Below are 22,740 nucleotides of genomic sequence, written 5' to 3' on the forward strand. Positions count from 1 at the left end.
CACTCAATTTTCCTTTTCTGAATCAGAATAAAGTTTCCAGATGGTTTCAATAAAGGAGCATTTCAATTGGACACATGCCATCTATTTCGGATTATTTCTTATCATAATGCCAGTTTATTTTCTCATTTTCGTGTGTATTATGAAACTTCGAAGATCTGATTTCTCCTTCCAAACCACTTTCTACTCCTTGTTGATTCAACATGTAAGAGTTTACAGACCCAAAAAGTGAATGAAAATTTCCATTTCAGGCTATTGCTGATCTATTCGCAATGGGTTTATACGCTTTCCAGAAAATCTCCTACATCCTGATTCCTAATTATATTTTCGAAAAGCAAGAGACGTTGTACATTGCTCCGAGTGAGTAAATCTCCAGTCGGATTCAATTCATTTGACGGTTACAGTATTCTACAACTGCTTCTTCTGGTTTATTATCATTCGAAGTAACGGAGTCGCTTTGATGACTCTTCATAGATTTATGGTCATTGTAAGGCCTACTTCCACTTTTTCTTCAATCATCAAACGCTCAAAACCATGGGTTGTCTTCCTCGTTTATTGGATCCCACCAGTAGTTTTTGACTCTTTTTTCTACTCGGATTCAACAGTCAGATTTGATAGTGTTGAGAATTTAAAGAACGTTGTCAAGCCGGAAACTACTTTGGTGAGCTGATTTATTTTTCTTCTGTAAACTGAAATTATTTTAGAAAAGCACCATCGTATGTATTGCATTCCTTTTCATATCCTGTGTTGTTTGCCTCGCTTCTAACGTTTTCATCATCAAATACATCAGGGAAAATAGTAATTCCATCTCGAAGTAGGTTATAATTCCCTAATTCAATTCTGTTAACTTCAATTTTCAGATCCGTCCAACGCGAACTTCGACTAACACTTCAAGTCTCGTTCCCTTTCGGAGCACAACTTGTTCTTCTCTGTTTCATGATATTCGCAAACTTGTATGCCAAAACTGGAAATGTTAGTTTGAATCTGAAATTGTTTTCTGATCATTAGAATTTCCAGACAGAGATGATGGTGTATATTCGAGATTTTTTCCCTATTGCAAATGGCCTTCTTTCCTTTATCAGCCCATTTACTATTATCTTATTCAATAGGGATTTGACACGAAAGGTCAAGATAATGCTGATCGGAAATAAATCGAGAACTGTTGCGGATAATCAGTCGGAAATTTCAGCGAAGACATCAGTAGTACTGCGGATGAGATAATTCTGTTTCATTAACATTTTCCCAATTCAATAAGAAAGAATGGCATGTTTTTAGAGATAAATCCGTTCTCTTTATATTAAAACTTCATGAACACAAAAATTACTGAAAAATAAAGAAAAAAATTCAATATCTCCTTTTCGAAGCCACGTGTAACTCAGCAGTTGCAACATCTTCAATTGGAGATTTCTCTTGAGTTTTCGCCTAAAATGTTGTTATTTTCAGAAATAGAGAATCAAAATTCTTATCTAGAATTGAGTTTCTATCTTACCAAATCGAGAGTTGCAACTGAAGATTTAGTCGTCTTGCTTTCTTGCTCTGCAGAAGGTGACTCGAATGCTGCACTCTTGGTTTCATCCGATTTAGTACAGTCTTCTGATGTCTCAATCTGTAAAAATATCGGCCAACTGTTTTCAATAGTTACACTAATTTACCGTTTTTGATTTCTTTGCACTCTTCATCACACTCTTTTTGAGAGTCTTCTTGACACTTTCTTTCGGTTTTTCCTTTTTGAGTGTCTTCACATTCGGAAAAACAGGTATCTCTTTCTCTTTCTTCGCTTCAAACTCATCGATTTTCTTCTCTTTTTTATCGGGTTTCATCGGGATCACACAGTTCAAAGGCATATATGGTCTCATCATCCTATATTCCTCCAAATCTTGAACCTTTTTCTTCAATTCAATGACTTCTCTCTTCAATCTTTGTGTGTCTTTAATCCAGAGAAAAATAAATAAAAATACAGAAAGTGCCAGAGCTCCGATGAAAGCGGCAACAGTGTAGACTGTGCTCATTCTGAAAATGTTGAAACTTTGCATACACTTTGACGAACTCACTTCAAAATCATTATGTTGGTTGGATGATGCACTACAGTATGATTAGTTCTAGTTGTTTCTCCAGTTTGCCCAGTTTTTTTCGTTGTGTTCTCAGCAACCGAAATCATTGTTATAAATTGTATGATTAGGAACAAGCGAAATGAATCTGCAAGTACAAAATCCGGACTCTTCGTATAAATGATAACTTACGTTTCATTGTCAAATCAATCAATGAGTAAGAAGATTCTCATCTTTGAACTTAAGATTTGAACTTCGCCACGGTCCAATTTCAGGGGTTTCTATGGTAATTGGAATAGTTGTCCGAAATCCGGATTTTGAAGTTTTTATTCCGGTCCCGTATTTCGAATTCCGGAAAATGTATAATTTCATTCTTGATTTGGGAAATTTTTATTCCGGTTCCGGATTCCGGAAATCGAAAAATGTCATTCCGTACAACTATGTTAATTGGATGTCGGAAGACATGCTTGCTAACACTGTAGTTAAATTTTTTGAGTTTTCGTTTTTAGGTCTTTGATGACATGTTTTCAAATTTACAAAAGCACCACAAATCGCGTATTCAAAAGTCATCATTATATAATTTTCCTCATTATTTAAAGTTTATTCAAAAAAAAATTGCCCAAGTAACAAAATTACTAGTATCTTTTCGGAGCAAGTTGTATTTCAGCTGTTCCGGCAGTTCCTTCTGTTCCAGTTGTTATTTGTGGAATTGGGTAGACAGAACGCTGAAAACAGACTATCATTCTACTGAATTCAAACAATTCATGCTTACATCTCCATCACTTTCTTCTTCTTTTCCTACAGTATTCCCTCCTACTGTAGTTCCTCCAGTTGCAGTATGCGCAGTCCGTGTTCTTGCTCTTCCAGTTGCAGTCGCGAGTGTTCTCTGAAATCAAGAATCAGAGGATACAGTTGTTTTATTTCTGTCTTATTACAGATTTCTCATCATCTTGTGTCGACTCCACCGTAACCGTTTCCCGCTTCTTCTGTTTAGTCTTTGTTTTCTTTTTCTTTTTTCTCGTTTCATCATCAACCACCGACTCCATTTTACTCTCAACTATTGGTTTCTTTTGACTTTCTTTCGAAGCAACTTTATTCTCCTTATCTTTCAAGACAACTACTTCATTTGCAGCTACTGTATGAATCACCATTGGACTTGCTTCAATTGTCGAAATACTCGATTCCAAATGAATTATCTTATCCTTGTAACGTTTTCTATCACAGCAACAAATTATTAGAATTATGATAGAAAAGAGAAAAAGCCCGATAGTTGCCACGATCCAGGCGATGATCACATTTCGGCTTTAAAAAATCATGACCTCATTGCTAAAAGAAAAACTACTCACTTTATAGTAACTTCATCTGATGGTTCGCTCGTTTCAGCCTTCTTTCTCTTCTTCTTTTTCGCAAGAACCTCCATCACAACAATAAGGGAAATGATTAGAAACAAACGAAAGGAATCTGAAAGTGTTAGAGGGTTGCGTTAGTTAGCTACTCATATAGTGAAACTTACTTGTTATCATTCTCAGTTAAAGGCGAAGATGAATCAGTAAGAATTGAGAATTTTCAAAGAAACCGAAATCATATACTGGTGGTCATTGTCATTGGAATAGGTTAGGCCAGGACAGGGCAGGCCTAGTTCTTTTGAGAAAACGGGATACCGGATCGGATGTCTAGTTTACAATTCTTGAACACGTCGATACATTAAAAAAGTCAAAACGTGAACGAATATCAGAGCCCGTGGTTAAGTGGTTCAAATAAGAGGAATGATACTTTTATCTTTATTAAGTGAGTAACAATGTATTATGGCGAAGCATTTTAGATGTTTAGGTTTGTTAAAGGTTATTGGGTGTTGATTGTTTTGAAGGTGCGAGTAGTCCACTAACACTTCCGGAAACTGGTTGGAAGAATTTCTATTCCACTGACTTCGTCTTCGATCGAATTTTTGACTTTACCGGCTGTAAAGACATAATCAAAATAATAGAATTAAATTCAAACAAACCTCAAACTTGTCGTGTTCTTCTCCGAAATCATATTGTTCATTGTCCTTTTCATCGTATTCAACATTTCCCAACTCGACTTTCTCTTCATCATTGCATCTTTTTTTGAACTGAAAATCGAGTTCTGACTTTATCAAGAAAGGAATTCTTTACAGCACGATCCAGATTCGTTGCTATTACAACTCCTCCTTGTTTCTTAAACTTTTCTGAGGCGGCATCTGGATCTAGTGCCACAAGAAGTTTCTGCCTTTGCTGTTCTCTTTTACTGAGTCCGCTCAAATCCAGTTCTCCTGAGTGGTCTAAACTTTTTGGAGATTGAATGGCACATTGATGGATAAGGAATACCTTGATTCATTTCACATGTTTTGATACATAAAACAATAGAAATGATGATGAAAATCGCGAGAAGACATCCGGATATCCAATAGGGAGTACTACTTACATGACTACGAAATGAACAATGAAAGCTCTGTGAAAGTAGAAAGAACTATGGTTACTTACCTAGTCATTTTGCGATGCTCATCTTTTAGAATTTCGCACAACTTTTTACAAGAATGAGTAGAGGAAACGTTCTGGCGAAAGATGTGATTTTACTTCCGTCTCGAATTATTCACAAACCTTGCAGGAAGTTATTCCTTGGACAAAACTCAATTCAACATAAACAGTTGTTGGATAAAGTGTAGTTATAGGCGTTGTAAAAGGTATTGTGGTAATAGTAGATGGTGTCGAAAGTGTTCGATTCTTGAGAGGTTTTGAGCGGTTTGTAGCTGGACTTCGAATAAGCTTTCCAAATAAAAACCAACGAGAACTAACCTTTCTTTGAGTTTACACTATCGGAGATCAGTAATATCAAAAATAGAAAAACGAAGAGATTGATTTTACAATAAATATCTGAAAGAGATCAAGACTACACCCAGATATTCAGTTTTCTTTTCTTACGTCTCATTTCCTGAAGATAACACTATTATTTAGCTGTGTTTGGGATAGAAAATAAGAAGAAAAGTAAAAAAAAAGTTCTCTTTTTTCGGATTTGATATTTTACAAGAGGTCACGTTACACTAAAAGTTTAAAGACGTTCTAAGGCAGACTCTGAGAAAAAAAAACGCGCAAATGTTTCACGGAGACTCTATCACTTTCGAAGGAAGAAGAAGTAATTTCAGATTTTATTCGAATTTAATTAGTTTTAGAAAAAAAAAGATTCAACAAAAAGTCTCATTTAAAAAAAAATCAAATTTCAGACAATTAACTAAGTCACTTGTATGGAGGCCAATTAGGGAGAGCTCTGAAAATTGTCAGACGTTTTACTTGAACTTCAAACTTTCCTTACTGATCAATCAACATTCTAATCTCCACTGCTTGATAGTCGATTGAGTTGTAGTTGTAGGTCAAATACACTTCAAAATCTTGATTTCTTTTCAGAAAAATGTCAGTGTTATAGTATCCGTTGAACTAGAAATTTTAATAGTTATACATCTTACCAGTCACTTTATTCACTTACATTTTCAATTCGATTCATATCGATGACCAAGCTTTGAGAGCTTGCATCTGTGTCTATGAGCGTCAAATTCAAAAAATGAAAGTCGTCGGATAAAGCTGAAAATTACAAAATGAAGATGTTTTATTAATCTGTTCTTACCGTGATTTTGAACAGTTATATCAACAAAAACAGAGATAGTTCTAGAGAAATAATCAGGAGTTGTTAGCAGAGGAAGTTCGATTTGTCCTTGTCCAGAAACAATTGGATTAGATGCATAAAGTAGGTATTCATTCAGAATGATGTTTGTGGAAAAGTCAACACTCTGGAAATAATTCTTCCCTGATCCGAAGAACAGATACTTTACCAAGCGGATGGAACCAACCTGATCAAAAGAATCTTCATCCGTAAAAACACCAAGACCATTCGATTTAGACGATATGTTATACATGACGAGAGAATCCGAGCTTCCCAATAAATTTTCCATAAATACAGTTCTCACAAAAACATGCTGAAATTGCAGTTGAGATACAATCTCTGATATATTAATATCATCTGGATTTCGTTGAAGTAATATAAAAATTATGGATCCACAAATAGGAGACTGAGAGTTTGTGAGGAAGTTCTGAATAACATTAAGAACATCACTTCCGGTTGAATCGTCGGCAAATCCGAGAGATGGACCTGGTAGATTATTAGTCACTGATGCGGTGAAACTTCTGAAAATATAGATGGTGGTAGCACCTCATCATTTTAATTCACTCACTTTGTGTCAGTAGAAAAAGTTATTTCCTCCTCCTTTTTTGTATCAAAACGAATGTTTGCCAAGTATTTATATTTCGATTGCTGATAATCCAACTTCATGACAATATCATCTAGAGAATTCTTGACTGATTTGGAATCTAAGTCATTTGAATACGCGAACAAAAACGTGGATGGTGTTTCAGGTGTACATGAGTCATTGTTTGAAGTTCCTGAAATTAGGTAAAGCTTTTCAAAAACCTAATACAAAGCATTTAGTTTTGAAACTGGTGGGATTTATTTTAGCTTCTGATATTGGTGCTTTATATAGTTATGAATATTTTGGAGTTTGTTTGTGAGGGGGGTGGAAGGGTTCAGGTAAGATGGAGATAGCATAATGTCACACTTTTCAATTACTCTCTTATCAGTAAACCTTGATTTTTCGTCTCCTCCTTTTTTCAGTCATCCTCCGGAAGAAACACATGTTTACAGATACGAATGGCGGAACGAATGAGTACTTGAATGTAATGTAACATTAAGATTCCGAGACCAACAACTTTCCAAATCTTCGTAGTTTTGAGGGAAATACTAGATAATTGAAAGTTAAACTATCTTTTTATAAAATCTTTTTTTGAAACGTATTGTTTTCTGTTCAAAAATCCGTCTTTGGGAAAAAGATCAGAATCACAACTCGTTCAGGATCAAATGATGTCTGAGACAATCGCGAAGAATATAACAATGAAAGAAGAAATTATAAGGGATACGAGAAAAGAGGAGATGCCGTTTTCTAGATTCAATGTTCTATTGTGGAATTCTTTTTCAGATAAATTTTATAAAACTCAATTTCTGCCATCATGATGGCAATTTGATGTATCCACTGTTTGTGGGTGGACTTCATGGTGATACAGTCTTCATCATTTCTTGAAATAGTCAAACGAATGTGAACGCTCATCAAGTAATTATTTTCAAGGAACCAAATACAACTTTTAATTTTACATACAAAGTTTTAGTGATGAGTCTTTCACAATTCTTCAAATCCAGAAGTGTCATTTTTCAGAGTTTTGAGATCCTAACCCTTATGCTCCAAGACACTTCAAACGAAGCCATTCATAAATAGAGACGTTTGGGAACTCCGTCAATGAATCGAAACGCCCCAGTTTCTACTTTACAGAAATGTAACACACTAAAATTGAAGAAAACTTATCCGTCAACGAGTGTTGACTTAAAAAATATCTCCAGTGAAATAAAACCCTATAAAGTATAAATCCTCTGACCCATAAGATCCATTCAGAAAAAATTATATCTTCACTTCAAATAACTGAATATATTCTAGGCAGCCATTATGTTCATATTTGAGATTTCATCAAACGAAAATTATTGTTCAGACACCTGAAAAATATTCTCAATCTACGATTCGCAACACGGATTCGCCTTTTTTTTCTCTGAAAAGTTCCGAATCATCCGTCATCGCTACAGAATTCCTTTAGTTGACGTCAACAGATCCACACAAAAATTGTGAAGAAAAAATGGATCGGCTACTATTATCTTGTCTGGAAATCTTGAATCTTCCGAAATCCCGTTCCGATTTCCGCGTCCAGAATGGGATAAAAACAGCGATAGGAGATTAGAATCAGGATAGCTAGAAAAAGAAAGAAGAAAAAGAAGAATCCTCATTTTGATCTGAATTTCTTTCTTTTCCGTAGTTTTTGCCCTTTGAAGAAAAATCTACACTTGATCCACAACACAATGAAAGTGAAAATGGGCGGGAGAAGAGTCTGCTTAGAAGAGTACAAAAGGACAGGTTTCTTCTTCATCCAAGCCACGCCCACTTTTTCCACTTTCTGAGAATACACATACACGCAAATCTCATACTCACACAGGGGGACGATATCTTTTCGTTTATCAACATTTTGCGATCTCGACTTCTCTTTCATGATCTAGGTCAAAATCCATTTCTCCTCATTTTCCTTCTCCCGTTTTCGATTCATTTTCTCTTTTCGCTTTCTTCATTGTTTAGGAAACAAGAATATCGGTGTCCATATCCCGATAGCTTTCACCGTAATTTATGTCTTAGTCTCTTTTTAATGTCGTTTTGATTTCTGCTCGATTGACAACTTTTATAGGATGAAGATCGTTTGCATTGGTGCGGCGCCAACGGCTCTCGGAGCTGCTTATCGGCTCAATGAGCTCAAGAATGAGGGAAATGAGGCTGCCAAGGATGCAGAGATTGTGCTCCTCGAACAAGTTAGTTTTTTTTTCTTACTTCAATGATTTGTTATTTTTCAAAAAGTGTGATCTTCATTCGACCGTAACAATTGAACTTGTCTAAAGAAACACTGTAGAACACTATTTTTTTAAACTTCATTGTCATTTGCTCTTCTATCTTTGAGATGCGGTGGGTCGCTGAGCCAGATCATATCCTATGTATTATGAGCAAAATAAATTTCACTGTAAAACTGTATGATTCGAAAAGGTAGAGTTTGTCGAAAGTGAAAAACTAATCCCAGAGACCATTTGTAAAATTAAGATCTAAGCGGATTCGGTCAACCTAGGGATTGTCGTACCGGCTATTTTCAAGAATCTCTCAAGCTTATCCACTTTGTATCAAGTTTTTTATTGTCATATTCTGAAATCTAATCTCGTTATTTCATCTCAATTCAACCGGTTCAAATTTGTACATCTTCATTAAAAATTGACCATAGTAGATACAAATTAGTAGAAATATCTGTAATGCCATTCGAGACAAAGTGACTTTTCTTGGTTCATCGTAATCTATTTTTTTCAAACATTTCAATTCCAGGAAGAAATCGCCGGAGGACTGTCATGCACTGTCACCGATGCCAAGGGATTCCTTTGGGATATGGGAGGCCATATCACCTTCAACCATAACTTCCCATACTACGAGAAGGCTACTCAATGGGCTGTTGATGACTGGAATAAGTTGGCTAGAAACTGCATGGTTGACATGAATTACTTGTATGATACCAAGGGAATTCACTTGGTTCCATATCCAGCTCAATTCGCTGTTCCATTGTTCCCGGATGAGGTCAAGAATCGTTGTCTTGCTGATTTGAAGGAGAGATATGAGAATGTGAGTGAAAGATCGCAAGGAGAAAAAACGACTAGATAATCGGATAGCCCAAGGATCACATTTTATACCTTTTCAATTTAATGAGTATTCCTTTCAGCCACAAGATGGAATAACTCCAGATAACTTCGAGGAATGGGTTCTCCAACACTTCGGACCAACCATTCTCAACACTTTCTTCAAGCCATACACCAAGAAGGTTTGGACTGTTGAGCCACTCAAGATGTCTCCAAATTGGGTTGGAACTCGTGTTGCCAAGCTTCCACAAGAAAAACTCGAGGAGTTGTGTTCGATGGATCAATCCGAGTTGGCTAATGCTGACTTCGGATGGGGACCAAATTCCTATTTCACCTTCCCAAAATACGGAGGAACTGGAAATGTCTGGAACTCAATGGCTAAGAAGCTTCCAAATGAGTGGTTCAAATTCAATAACAAGGTGGGTCTCTTTCGTCTCTCAGCATTCATTATACTCATTTCCCTCATGTCATATCCATCTGCGAAATTGCAGGTAACCGGAGTCAACCACAAAGAGAAGACCGTTGAGGTTCTCGAGAAGGGACAAACTGAGTCAACCAAGATGTCTTATGATGTTCTTCTCAACACTGCACCAATCGATCAATTGGTTAATAACACTCAAATCACTGCACCATTGGATATTGTTCACAATAAGGTTAGAATACTTTAAAAAAGATCTCTGGGATTGTAAGAAATGGGAAGAAAAAGTACAAGATACAATAGTGAAACAGGGAAATATTCAATACAAATTTCTTAAAACTGCAATTTTAGGTATTCATCGTCGGAGTTGGACTCCGCAAACCAATGACTTCGTTCCTCGAGAAATTCACTTGGCTCTACTTCCCAGACCGTGAAGTTCCATTCTTCCGTGTCACAATTCTCAGCAGATACGGAGAAGTTACTCCAGATAGTGACAAGTACTGGTCTGTGATGTGTGAGTGTGCCAGACCAATTGATGATCCAGTGAGTATTCAATATTAGTAGTTCGTAAGTGGCTGAGGAATCAAGCTCACCAAGTTCAAGATAAATGTATTGAACAGTTGAAACCGCGTTTTATTCTTAGATCACCGAAGAGGAGATGGTCAAGAAGACACTTGATGGACTTGTCATCAAGGATATGATCACTCGTGAGGCTATTGAATCTGTCTATTCGATTACTCTACCATACGGATATCCAATTCCAACACCAAATGTAAGTTGGAGATTTCTGGGTTTTCATAGATCACTAATTATTATTTGAGAAAAGATTATTGAGTCTCCAACGTTAATGTTTTCTAGTTATTATTAAGCAGCATATAGTTAAAGCTCATCCATCACTGCAGAAACAGAAAATTTCGGAATGATTTGTTGGACATTTTTATCACTTTTACTAGTATTTACTGTTTCAAACAAGTAATTATGTCAACCTGTTTTCGAAAGTGTTAGTGAAAAGAGAGGAAAACTCGAGGACTCTCCAATTCAAAACCGTATATCCTTTGACAGTTTTGAACTCAATACTATCGTATTTCATATTGAACTGTTTTTTTGAGAATTATGCTGAATATTTTTCATGGGGAAGCTAGAGTTTTAATAAAAACCTCAATATTCTGTTTCCAGCGTGATCGTGAATTGGCTCGTGCTCACGGAGAGCTCGAACGTCATTCGATCTACTCTCGTGGACGTTTTGGAGGATGGAAATACGAGTCATCAAACCAAGATCACTGTTTCATCCAAGGAAAGGAATTCATCGACAGAGTCATTCTCGGTGAACCAGAGAAACTCTACAAGACTGGAGTTCCAACTATTCCACGTGGATAAGCTGGATAATTATGATCGAATTTTAATATTTTATGTATCGTTTCTTTTATTTTTCCTTTTTGTCTTTCTGTAGCTGATTTTTCAAAACGTCATTGATTCGAATGTGTTTGATTTATTATTAGCTTGTGACTTGTGTATTTGTGCAATAACTTCTTCCGATTTTCTTCTTTTTCTATGGCTGAAATTGATTGGTAATAAATTTGTGATTTGTTTAATTCATATGCTTTTCTACTATTGTTGATGGACAAAATTTTAGTGCCCTGAAAAATATGTTCTTAAGATAATTTAAAACTGTGAAGGCGTTAACAAATACATCACTACTGAGCGTCAGAGCGTCGTAAGAACCTCCCGAAATCCTTTTTTTCCTTCACTGGCCGCCATCATCTTTCCCTTCTTTCGTTTTCCTAGATTCTTCAATCCATCTTCATCATTGTTTCCTCTATTGTAAAAACATTTCAAAGAAAGAGCATACGAATCACTGAGACGCAGACATTTCTTGTTCAAAAGTGCAATATAGTTAAACTGTTGACCAGAAGGAAAAAGAAACGCACTTTTACGAAGAAAACCATTTATTCTATCATCAATTCTTTTTTCTTCTCTCAATATCTGAAGTGCAAAAGAAACGGATAGAAAAGGGCAAAATAGAGAACATTAAACCGTTTCTTCGTCTTGATTATACGAAAAAACCGATTAGATGTGTGATCTAGATGAAAATGTATGTTAAGGGCGTTTATGTACATTGATAATTAAAGGAATTTGATGACGAAGGAGGCTGTTCTCTAATTAAAAAATACAATAAAGTAAGCGCTATAGATGTGATACAGCAAGATTTCAGATGAAAAAGGATTTGAATTCAGCTATATGAATGAATGCGACGACAAGCGTTGATACCAAATTTCATGAAAAAAAAAACTACACGTGTGAAAACGAATAACAACTACTAATAATACAATAATACACTTACTAAATGTTGCAAAAAATACAAAATAATTACTTCTATCACTTGATAGAATTGTCAAAAACTTGTTTTATGTGAAGGTTTTTCGGTTTTACTAAACTCTACGTATGTTTGCCTTCGTATTTTGAACAGGAATTTGAGCGAAAAAAAGTATATAACGCTAAATTGAAATCTGTCAGATATCTGAAAGATTTAATTATAATTTTTATAGATAAATTTAATAGAAAACTACTTTCCAAGGGTGCCAGAAAACAACATGAAGTACTTCCGGAAGTATTTTAATTCTCGTAAATCTATGCGCCAACTACCGTAGTTTAAAGGAACATGAGCAATTTTGAATGACTCTCGCCACGATTACGAATTTTTGGAAAATAATTAATTCGAAGTAGCGACAAACATCTGAAAAACAGCTCGATTTCAACGAATTTTCGTGATTTTATTACTTAAAATTTTTCCAAAAAACTAGTAGTCAACCTGTACTATTGAAAAGTATTTTCCTTGTTTCAACTCTGCTGGCTCGTTTCGATCTTGTAAAAGCGCCAAATCACTCCTCCTGTACATTTCCCATTTGTTTTCATTCGTTTCCCCCGTATTTTTCCAAAATGACGTCTTTTGTCTCTTCATCACGCCTCTTTCCACTCCTTCAGTCCTCTCACTGGGCGGTACTTCGAACATGGGCGGAGCCAGTCAAAGTGTTCAAAACGGCGAAACCATCATCGTTTGCTGCATCAAATATCACTTTTCATCGTTCTGCTCACCAAATGCCTCGTGTTTTGATAACTGGCGGTACCGATGGAATTGGACGAGAAGCCGCATTGAAGCTCGCCGCCGACCAGCACGAAATCACTATTTCCGGACGAGACCCGAACAAAGCGAAAGATGTCATCGAGCAATGTCAAAAGAAATTTGTGAGTTAATTTTTCATTGATTTCAGCAATTATTTTACCGATCTTCTCGTTTTCAGAATAATACACCTCGATTCTTGCAAGCCGACTTATCACTGGAGAATGAAGTGACCAAATTCGCGAATCAAGTTGCAAAAGAGAAATAGTTTGTTTCCAAGAGCTCCCAACACATTGATAGTTCATTATTTTCAGTGACATCTGTATTCTCAACGCTGGCGTCATGAATCCGAAACCGGGGCGTACTTGTGAGGATCGTGAAGCCACAATGATGACTAATTTGATTTCGTCGTACATGATTGCACACAAGATTCTCGATAGTCGGAAGGATGACAAGCCACTTCACTTCGTTTTCAGCACATCGATTCTTGTAAAGTAAGTAAGAGTTGTTTCCAATAAAGCATCCGTTCGTTACTTTGAGTGGTCATGAAGCGAATGAAGCAGGAAAACTGAAAATCAGTCGTTTTTGCTCTGAATTTTGTACAAGAAGCGTGACATCAATAATTCAGCTATTGATTTCAGATTCCACAACGCCACTCCGCTTGGTCTTCGTTTCTTCAACCCACAAAAATTATCGGATTGGCAAAAGTCTCTGGTTCCATCAGACGTCTCCGGTGCTGGAAAGTATGCCATCTCGAAGATCGGACTCGCCACTCTTTCTTCTACAATTTCACTTTCAAATCTTCCGAATGTGACGGCGACAAGTGTTCATCCAGGAACAGTCTACACAAATATCATGTCGAATTTGCCGGCTCGTCAACAATTTTACATTAAACTCGCTCGTCCATTCACCACATCACTCAGTGATGCTGGTGCCAATTTGGTTCGTGCTGCGAAGAATCCATTGCCAGCTGGAATGTTTTATCAGGCGAACAAAGCGACAAAGCTGCCAGAATTTGTATATTCGGAATCAAGTATTGCAGCATTCGAGGAGGTTTTCGATCAATTCAAAATTCGCGATTGATTTTGATAGTTGCTGAAATAACTACTTTATCCATAATCCCTTCACGAGTCCTTTTTCTATCTCATATTTCATATATATTCTCTTGTGTGATACAATAAAACTATGTATTTGCTGGATACGATATTTTTCAGGTTTTACTCATTTTCTTCGTCATCGAGGACTAACGACTCAGAATCGGGAATTCCACTGATGGAAATAAAATACGAGAAATTTGTTTTTGTAACAAATCTCATGACTTTGTTTGTCTCCTGGTACATTTGAACCTTGAACTTCGGACAAAGCAGAATTTTGATAAATAATTATTCAGATTCTAGTTTTTTTAAACTCGTTTTCAGGCAACAATGTGTTCTCTATTTTCCAGTGTCCACTCGAAATATTCCGAAAACCAAAAACCCTTTTTTGTTTTTGCAAAAAAGGATAAAATAACAAAAAACACGAAAATCTAATTAGCATATTATTCAGAAGCTGTTGAAAACAAATTGTGTGGTCTCAATGAATAGAAAAAAGCGAACTGAAAAACAAACGATGACTAATAATAAGTCAGTAATAACACGAAAATGGAGGCAATGATAGGAATAACGAAGGCTAGAAATTGGGAAGGGATTTGGGAATTTCAGTGTATTCTGGAGATTCTGGATCAACCAATCACAACGATCGACGATTTTCTTGCAATAAAATAGTTTGGAGTTTTCTTCGAAAGTGCAACCACTTGTTTATTCGTTACTCGTTTTTCGATCTCTACTACTTCCTGAATACGTCAATTCTATTTAACTATATCGGCGATTGACGACCCGACGCGAGAAGAATGGAAACCGTTTTTCTCTTCACAAACAAATAACATATAATCTTAGATTTCATGCCGATTTTTTCTAGCGGTGATACTACTAACTATGCGATGTTTGAAAAAGGGGAAGGGTTTATGTAAACTGTGAACGGAATAAGATGTATTATTGGAACAGACTTTTGGGAACAGAAATTCAGTTTTTCATCGCTTGATACCACTCTGGAGATCTTAGAAAAGCTGTCAAAAACTGCACTCGTAGACTTTCTTCTACAGACGGAAGCTGTTTGGTTACTTGGGGGAATCTGTCATGCCAAACGACGAATGAGAAAACACTTTCATCCACACATAAAGTGGCAATCATTCCATCACTTCTCTCAATATCCAACCCATTTTGACAATCCAATGCGTATGCTTGTGTTCTGAAACAACTATAAAATTCAAGTTTTAAAAGCCTCACTCACTCAAAAAGTGGTCCACGTTTAGACTTGTCCCATGGCCTCAACGAATCTTCTAAGCCTCGGAAAAGTTTTTCTTGATAGTTTCCGAATGATGCAGCTATTTGAAATACTCTCAATTTAATATCATTACTGTTCATCCAATTCTTGATGAACAAGTTGATGTCCGTGCAAGTGAGTTTGTTGAAATAAATCAGCATTTCTTGACAATGAATCTTGATGAGTGCATCAGATGTTACCCATCTTCCATCAAACATTCTTACAAACCCATCAATGTTCAACTGGAAAAAATAATTATTATTATTATTCGAGAAGAAGTTGTTTCTTACCGGATTTACTAGATCTGCGAATTCTAATCCACAAGAGAAGCTGAGTGACTTCAGATGGGGGAGTTCAGTGATAATTTGACTCAATGTCTCACTCCTAATCGTACCATAATCAAACATCAAATGTTTAATTTGATTCGAAGATTTCCAACCAAAAAATGAATGAAGTTCTGATGGATTCATCGTCATCAAATCAAAGTAAACACTGTTGATTTTCATTCTGAGAACATCCAATAAGAAATCAACGAGATACATGGCAAAAGAGAACGGCCCGCTTTCACAAACAATATCGATTGACTTTTTCAATTCTCTTCAAAAAAAATTATCCAGGTCGGTATCGATTCTCTTTCAACTTACTGTATTTCAACCCGTCGACCCCCTAGTCTACTGTCATCAAATGATCGACTTGACCCGTCTTGCTGATGTCGATCCGAAACGATTATATCGAAATTTGAATCGTTTTTTAGTTTTAGGCGCAATTTATATTCAAACCATTCTGAAAAAAAACAGTTATGAATCGAGTATGATTACTTGTGATTGGATACCTGGAGTGAAAATGTTCTGTCTTTTTCGGAATATCAAATCCAAACCCAAAATATTCGGAAAACTCGTAGTATGTATTTGAAATTTTGTTTTTTTGGAGCACCGTGAAACTTGAATTCTGTAAATAATCAGGAATTAGTGTAATCCAAACATATTTAAAAAATACTTACAAATCAACGAAGCTCATCATCCGAAAAACCTGATCCCGGACCACAAGAGGGAGTTTTAAAAAAGGAAATCCAATAGAAGGTGCGGAAGAAAGAATAAAGGATCTCTTGAAGGTATATAGCTGTTGGGTGAGGTTGCTATTGTAAGAAATTCTTTCGTACAAAGAATCCATTAACTGATAATAATCGCATTTTGCCTTTGCAAGTTGTCTACTTAAGACATCAACATTTCTCTGGATATCCATTCTCCATAAATGCAAACCATCGTTTTCAAGAGCGTTTGTAATTGCTTGATACATCTCGATCATTTTATCAAACTCATGCAATTTCTCTTGTTCTGATTTCAGTAAAATATCAAATTTTTGAAGATCAGGCTTCAGTTTTTCTCTAATTTCTTTGTTTCCCAAAATTTCGAATCCATTTTTTATTGAATTCAGTGCATCTCCATTTTGTCTGCAAGTATTTCGGAGAGTGGTAAATCGTTGGGAAACCAAATCAAACGTATATCTCTGATGTTGTTGTTTGATCGTCAAATAGAACAACTCATCCATGTTTGTGATTCAATTCTTACTCTGAAATAGGCATCTATGAAAATAGGAAAGTCAAATTTCATAAGGTTTGTATAAACCCATCGGGAGGTTCAGCATTAGAAATTAAGGGTGAGAATTACGGTGACTTATTAAATTTTTATAAAAAACGGAAAACAACTAATTTCAGTGACATAAACCTACCTTTTAGCTTCGGTTATTTGACAATTAGAGTGGGGTTTTCAAAATAATATTTGTTCCCTTCAGGACCTGTTCGTAGTAATATTCCTCCTCTAGGAAATCAATAATGAATACTCTCGCATGCACAGATGTATGTGTCGTCTTCTGCTCTCTGTCCTTATGGTGCATTCCGTAACCTGGTTCATAACGTTATGTAGTAGGCATACGTACACTGTGTTAGGACACTGTCTTAATTGTTGGGTTACGCATTCACGAGGACGTCGTGGAAAGCGGACATACATTTTGTCGACAGAGAATTACAGTTCCAGTAGAATTGGGAGGAACAAATTGCATAAACTTTAAAAAACTGCAATAAAATTATAACGATATTTTTTGGAGTTAGGAAAATTGAAAGTAACTGAAATACATGCCATTTATACCTCCTGGTTATTCACTTTTAAAGCAATACTCAGCAATAAATACCCATTTTTATTGTTTTCCGCATTGGCACATGAAAATCAGGAATAAGTGAAGAAATAGTCTTCAAAATATTCAAAATATATATCACATTATCCAACCAACGACGTATTCAGAAGAACAGCCGAAAGTTGTGGAGGAGATTGTTGTGGAAGGAGAAGTGATTGAGGTGGAATTGTCTTTGATTGATTATGTGCAAATGGATGAGCTCGATCATCTGGAGAAAGGGATCCAAGGACGACGACGAGGCAAAGGAAAAGGACAAAGGCAAGCCAGACGAGTAGTAGACACAGCTTTTTGTGACGACAGAGACATTCTTTGCACATTTTGGATTTCTGAAAAACATTGAAAAGTAAGTCTCTAAAATATGATAGTAACCTCATAAGTGATTGCTGGCAGACTGTATCAATAGATTGACACCCTTTCAGATGATAAGTGTCTCCATTTTACTCTCCTCACACGACTATCGTTGTTCAGATGATTCTAAAATGTTTTTATTGATATCACAGTGATCTGGAAGAAAAACTTACAACTGCGCTCCGGCGAAATGCCGTTGAAAAATGTATATTTTTCTCTGATTCTCTCACTTTCGCATATACCGTAAATACTGTATTATAACGGCACCTGTAATAGAACGGCACCTGTATTATAACGGCACCCCATCAATACTCAGAATTCATGAATATGAATATCCCGGTGTTTTTTCTTGGTTCTGATTAGAAACAGCGTGATTGATAACGTCTTGATCAACGAAAAGAATGCCCAAAAAAGGTTTTTCGTTTAAATTTAATGAGTTTTTAAAACCTCAAAATTTCTCTGGGAGGCAGTTGAAAAATATAACGGCATGCCGTTATAATACAGTATTTACGGTAACTTTCTTCGGTTTCGGTAGAGCGCGGTTGTAAGAAGTGTGCCGTGCTAATATTTGAATGCATATTCTTCTAGATTGTTGGAGGATCTCTGAACATCCAATATTAACTAGAGCCTCAGAAAGTTAGTTTAAAAACTTGCATATGCTAATGAATATCAATTTTTCTAACCACCTTGAACGTTAACCTTAATGATCTAGATGTAGTCAAAATGTTCTGATTAGAAAATGGAAGATTCTACAGTTCAAACGTGGAGACTACCAAGTAGCTCGAAGAATCTCTAATTTTCCAATATCTATAATAATAACTTAGTTTTAAAATTTAGATGGTTGCTATGAGTCGAGTTCCAGAATCATTCGGGATCTTTGGGGTGCGTTTGCATTACCCCCAGTTAGTGTCTGATATTTACGTTGAACTTGTATTGAGTATTCAGTCAACACCATGGAGCGCGCTTGCCCTACCTACTGCTCTGTTGTTATAGCGACTGCATCGATACATTTTTCTCGGCTCAAAACTAAATAAATATCGATTATTAAAAATTTCCGAAATCCCAGTAGTTAAAGTATTGTTTTTAGGTATTAATTTTTGCTCAGTTCCTATTTTTTTTCACTCAGCTGCTTTATCCTCAACACAGACTTCACAGGGTCTAGGGGTGAGTAGTGAAATCGAACGCGCTCCACTAGACATTGGCGGCAAATTCAAATTTTAATTTTTGCAATTCGCTGTTTCACTGTGGCAGTTTGATACGCAGCTTAATCGACCAATCTTTGAGCCGATTTATGTCAGTTTATCCGCATTTTTGGCCAGTTTTTCGACTGTCTCGCATCTTTTCAAGACCAATTATATTAAATAAATAAATAAAATTTTAAAATAAAAAATTTATTTCGAATTTCGCGCTAAAATTTTAGCTGATTTCAGCGGAGCGCGTTTATTTTCACTACTCATCCCGAGACCCTGTGAGACTTTTCCAGTTTGAATACCGGCATCCTGCCAAGCATTTTTATAACAATTCAAAAACGAAAATCGGAGGTAACCTGCTCGATTGGTTTTTGTTATGGTCTTTGTTGACTGGTGGGGGGGCTTAACCCTAATTAGTCTATTGGAAAATATAAAGGGCATCGTGATGCACAGACATACATACACTTGTGCGTGAGCGCTCATCTCGTATCGATTCGCGAGGAAAAATTTTTACGGAAAAGTTCTAATACTTTTTGACAGTCACGTTCTCTTACATATATTATATAAACTTGAATGTGTCGACGACTGCAAAAATAACTGTGGCTCTGTTTTTGATGAAATTGTAGTTACAAGTTCGAAATCGCATGTCTGCTGTTTCGTTTATGGTTATTTTCGTTTATGTAATCCTTATTTACCACCCAGCATCGTGAGGTGTTAGGTCCGCAGGACACCGAGTTGAATTTTTTTCGAGTTGCGTTGCGTTGCTTGTAAAGCTCCGCCGCGATTCAAACGATACGACAAATAAAGGTAGAAACCTTTGGCATTGTAGCAAATTAAAATTTGGTTTTCCCAACAGTAGTTCGACGGAGCGCGTTTCGCGACCTTACCTCTCGCGATGTTGTGTCACATAATTAGCTTTTTCACGTCGTAACTAATTTCAGATTCAAGAGATTGAATTTCAAAGATGAACGATTTCGACTATTTAGTCGTGAAATATTTGCATCAAAAGCATACATGTGATTTGCTTTCGGAACGATTCACCACTCTCAGAACTATATGCCATCAGAACGAAAGTCTAATGGATTACACAAATAAGGGACGTGAAGTTATTGGATATCAGAATGGATTGACGCTTGATTTTCAAAATTGGAGCGATTTCTTGAAGTCGGAAAAAGATAATTTACCTAACTTGGAGGAAAAATTGAAGATATATAAAGAAAATACTAACGTTATTGAGAAGCAATATTTCAATTTGATGAATGGAGATATTAAGAATAATATTGAAGTAATGAAAAAGTGTCTAGCGAAAGGAAAGTACGATTACTATAATTTGATGGACTCTTTGTATGATCGAATTTCTTACAACAGCAATCTGTCACAGATGATTTTGTCTTTCAAAAGTTGTTTAACTTTTCCTAACACGGGATACACAAATGGAAAGCATTCGTATGGATTTTCGTTTCTAAAACTTCCATTGGTGGCTAGGGACCATGTTATTCGAATGATGAGCTTTGTTGAATTGTAAGTTTTGCTTAATACATTTTCTATATGAATTCACTTAATTTTTCAGAATTCAACTTTCTCGGTGCTCCGAAAAAACGAAGTCGATAATATACTCTTTGAGCTTCCCGAATATTTTGAGTTTGGATTTGGTATTCCGAAAACGGCAAAACATTATCACTCCAGGTAGACCAAACTAATAATAATAATAATATTAGCTTTTATTCGTATATGTTTTCAGATTGGAATGAATACAAACTTTGTTTAAAACTAAAAAACAGCTCAACTTTCAACATAATCGTGTCAAATAGGCATCAAGAAGATGGATCAAGTAGATCATTCGATGACAGTCGGTTAGGGTATAGACGTGTTGAGATACTGTGAGTTGGAGCATAATCAATATGAATTTAAATAATTTTTTTTAGTGAACTCAAAAAATCAATCAATATTGTTTGTGAAAATGGAACGTTTTCTTTTTTCATTTATTTGGTGGATTTCTTGACAGATGTTCTCAGGATGACGATCAACAATGTCTACATTGATTTGAGGACGTTGTGTTCGACACAACTTCATTCATTTTTCTGTTGGAAATCAGCGAAGTTGATTAAAAACCTTTTGATTGAAAATGGAAGAGTTCGGAGTGAAACTTTAACGTATATTTTCAAGAGCCTTTCTTCCCTGAAGTCACTGCATTTTTCTTGTGGATTGGAAGCAGCAAAACTTTCATCACCGGTAACAAATACATTTTTAAATTCCATAGTGATTCTTAATTTAAGTTGATTGTTGCTGGATGTGTGAAAATGTTTGATGGAAGGTGGATGACAGGTGATGCACTCCTCAAGATTTACTGTGAAGAGTTGCTGATTTATTTCAACAAACTCACTTGCACGGATATCAATTTGTTCATCAAGAATTGGATAAACAGTAATGATACCACATTGAGAGTGATTCAAGTAGCTGGATCACACGGAAATGATACAGAAACTCTTTTTCGAGGAATAGAAGATTTGTTGAAGCCATGGAACAAGTCTGAACGGGGACCAATTTTCGAGTGAGTGACGCTTTGTGAACTTAAAAAAGATTGTTGTTTCAGAACTCAAGCATACGTATTGGATTGTCAAAATGGGTTGGATATTCAGAGAAGTGATGGACTAATTGCCACTTTATGTGTGGATGAAAGTGTTTTCTCATTCGTTGTTTGGCATGATAGATTTCCCCAAGTAACCAAGCAGCTTCCGTCACCAGAAAAAAGTATACTAGTTCAGTTTTTGGCAGCTTTTCTTAGATCTACAGAGTGGTATCAAGTCGTAGAAAATTAAACTCTACTTGTATTTTAAAGTTTTGTAAATATTATTGGAATAAAAAAATCCGACATTTTTAACGACCCGCAGAGGTCGCGTCATTGATCTACGGGAACGCTCATTCATCATCAATATTTCTTCTGCGAGATAAGGGCAGTTTTATTTGCATTGACTTCGCTTCAAGAATCGGGCCATAATCCAAGGGATCATAGGTACATTGAATCGAAGGGTACCGTGAATCTTAGGGTACATCGAGGACCTATGATCATGAGGTACATCCATGGGGTTATCATAGGGTACATCGAGTCAGAATTTTCATAAAATTTCAGAAGTCTCACAGGATTCATCAAATTTTAAAGAAAGATTTACAGATTGAGTTACTGCTATTCTTCAGAGGGATGAAATAACAACATTTAGCATTTAAGAAGATGTTTGTATAAATTAAAGAAACTCCAATGCGATTATCTTGTAAATGGTTGTTAGAATAATTACTATGTTATTTCATTCCTCTGAAAATAACAGTCACATGTTCCTTGAACTCCTTATGTGAAGAATTTCTCAAAAATTGATGAATACTGTGAGACTTCTGAAATTTTATGAAAATTCTGTCTCGATGTACCCTATGATAACCCCATAGATGTACCCCATAATCATAGGTCCTTGATGTACTCTAAGATTCACTGTACCCTCTGATTCAATGTATCATATAAACACGATGTTCCCTTTTTCGATGAACCTTTGAATTATAGGCCTCAAGAATCAGATCATTTCTGAAGATACAGTGGGTCCAATATAAATAATACCCCCTAGATTTTCGGGTCCAATGTTATATCTTTTCGTGGATCAACAATTTTCCCAGAACAAATTCCTCATATTCTGGTGTTAATATTTAAAATAAATCATTCATACCTTCTGACTTACAATCTTACTTTTCTTTTATTTCTCCCTC

General features: G+C 36.0%; 10 protein-coding genes across 10 annotated transcripts; 4 read left to right on the top strand and 6 right to left on the bottom strand.

Annotated features, from left to right (window-relative positions):
• Positions 1-40: 40 nt before the first annotated feature.
• Positions 41-1,218, top strand: GCK72_013613 (uncharacterized protein; the record flags this gene model as incomplete). The annotated part of the gene is made up of 6 exons (XM_003103382.2): positions 41-202; positions 249-357; positions 402-658; positions 702-811; positions 858-969; positions 1,015-1,218. The coding sequence occupies 6 exons, from the start codon at positions 41-43 to the stop codon at positions 1,216-1,218; spliced, it is 954 nt and encodes a 317-aa protein (XP_003103430.2).
• Positions 1,219-1,341: 123 nt separating this feature from the next.
• Positions 1,342-2,006, bottom strand: GCK72_013614 (uncharacterized protein; the record flags this gene model as incomplete). Its single annotated transcript, XM_003103353.2, has 3 exons — positions 1,342-1,419; positions 1,487-1,603; positions 1,650-2,006. The coding sequence occupies 3 exons, from the start codon at positions 2,004-2,006 to the stop codon at positions 1,342-1,344; spliced, it is 552 nt and encodes a 183-aa protein (XP_003103401.2).
• Positions 2,007-2,680: 674 nt separating this feature from the next.
• On the bottom strand, positions 2,681-3,465 carry GCK72_013615 (uncharacterized protein; the record flags this gene model as incomplete). Its single annotated transcript, XM_003100914.2, has 4 exons — positions 2,681-2,770; positions 2,818-2,931; positions 2,981-3,347; positions 3,392-3,465. The coding sequence occupies 4 exons, from the start codon at positions 3,463-3,465 to the stop codon at positions 2,681-2,683; spliced, it is 645 nt and encodes a 214-aa protein (XP_003100962.2).
• Positions 3,466-3,958: 493 nt separating this feature from the next.
• Positions 3,959-4,400, bottom strand: GCK72_013616 (uncharacterized protein; the record flags this gene model as incomplete). Its single annotated transcript, XM_003100886.2, has 4 exons — positions 3,959-4,003; positions 4,048-4,155; positions 4,199-4,344; positions 4,391-4,400. The coding sequence occupies 4 exons, from the start codon at positions 4,398-4,400 to the stop codon at positions 3,959-3,961; spliced, it is 309 nt and encodes a 102-aa protein (XP_003100934.2).
• Positions 4,401-5,368: 968 nt separating this feature from the next.
• Positions 5,369-11,050, bottom strand: GCK72_013617 (uncharacterized protein; the record flags this gene model as incomplete). The annotated part of the gene is made up of 8 exons (XM_053729911.1): positions 5,369-5,494; positions 5,544-5,638; positions 5,682-5,844; positions 5,905-6,238; positions 6,286-6,493; positions 9,096-9,205; positions 9,420-9,719; positions 10,941-11,050. 8 exons carry the CDS (start codon positions 11,048-11,050, stop codon positions 5,369-5,371), a joined length of 1,446 nt encoding a protein of 481 aa, XP_053584683.1.
• GCK72_013618 (uncharacterized protein) lies at positions 8,385-11,160 on the top strand (the record flags this gene model as incomplete). Its single annotated transcript, XM_003100880.2, has 7 exons — positions 8,385-8,504; positions 9,061-9,351; positions 9,449-9,784; positions 9,857-10,018; positions 10,135-10,326; positions 10,427-10,555; positions 10,960-11,160. 7 exons carry the CDS (start codon positions 8,385-8,387, stop codon positions 11,158-11,160), a joined length of 1,431 nt encoding a protein of 476 aa, XP_003100928.2.
• Positions 11,161-12,720: 1,560 nt separating this feature from the next.
• On the top strand, positions 12,721-13,984 carry GCK72_013619 (uncharacterized protein; the record flags this gene model as incomplete). The annotated part of the gene is made up of 4 exons (XM_003100962.2): positions 12,721-13,026; positions 13,083-13,168; positions 13,216-13,395; positions 13,543-13,984. 4 exons carry the CDS (start codon positions 12,721-12,723, stop codon positions 13,982-13,984), a joined length of 1,014 nt encoding a protein of 337 aa, XP_003101010.2.
• A 977-nt stretch (positions 13,985-14,961) lies between these two features.
• On the bottom strand, positions 14,962-15,768 carry GCK72_013620 (uncharacterized protein; the record flags this gene model as incomplete). Its single annotated transcript, XM_003100897.2, has 3 exons — positions 14,962-15,187; positions 15,230-15,504; positions 15,553-15,768. The coding sequence occupies 3 exons, from the start codon at positions 15,766-15,768 to the stop codon at positions 14,962-14,964; spliced, it is 717 nt and encodes a 238-aa protein (XP_003100945.2).
• A 1,767-nt stretch (positions 15,769-17,535) lies between these two features.
• On the bottom strand, positions 17,536-17,769 carry GCK72_013621 (uncharacterized protein; the record flags this gene model as incomplete). Its single annotated transcript, XM_003090572.2, has 1 exon — positions 17,536-17,769. The coding sequence occupies one exon, from the start codon at positions 17,767-17,769 to the stop codon at positions 17,536-17,538; it is 234 nt and encodes a 77-aa protein (XP_003090620.1).
• A 2,185-nt stretch (positions 17,770-19,954) lies between these two features.
• Positions 19,955-21,809, top strand: GCK72_013622 (uncharacterized protein; the record flags this gene model as incomplete). Its single annotated transcript, XM_003100865.2, has 6 exons — positions 19,955-20,511; positions 20,561-20,676; positions 20,732-20,870; positions 20,916-21,222; positions 21,267-21,541; positions 21,584-21,809. 6 exons carry the CDS (start codon positions 19,955-19,957, stop codon positions 21,807-21,809), a joined length of 1,620 nt encoding a protein of 539 aa, XP_003100913.2.
• Between the last annotated feature and the right edge of the window lie 931 nt (positions 21,810-22,740).

The sequence above is a fragment of the Caenorhabditis remanei genome, chromosome IV (assembly GCF_010183535.1).
Source record: "Caenorhabditis remanei strain PX506 chromosome IV, whole genome shotgun sequence".
NCBI lineage: Eukaryota > Metazoa > Nematoda > Chromadorea > Rhabditida > Rhabditidae > Caenorhabditis > Caenorhabditis remanei.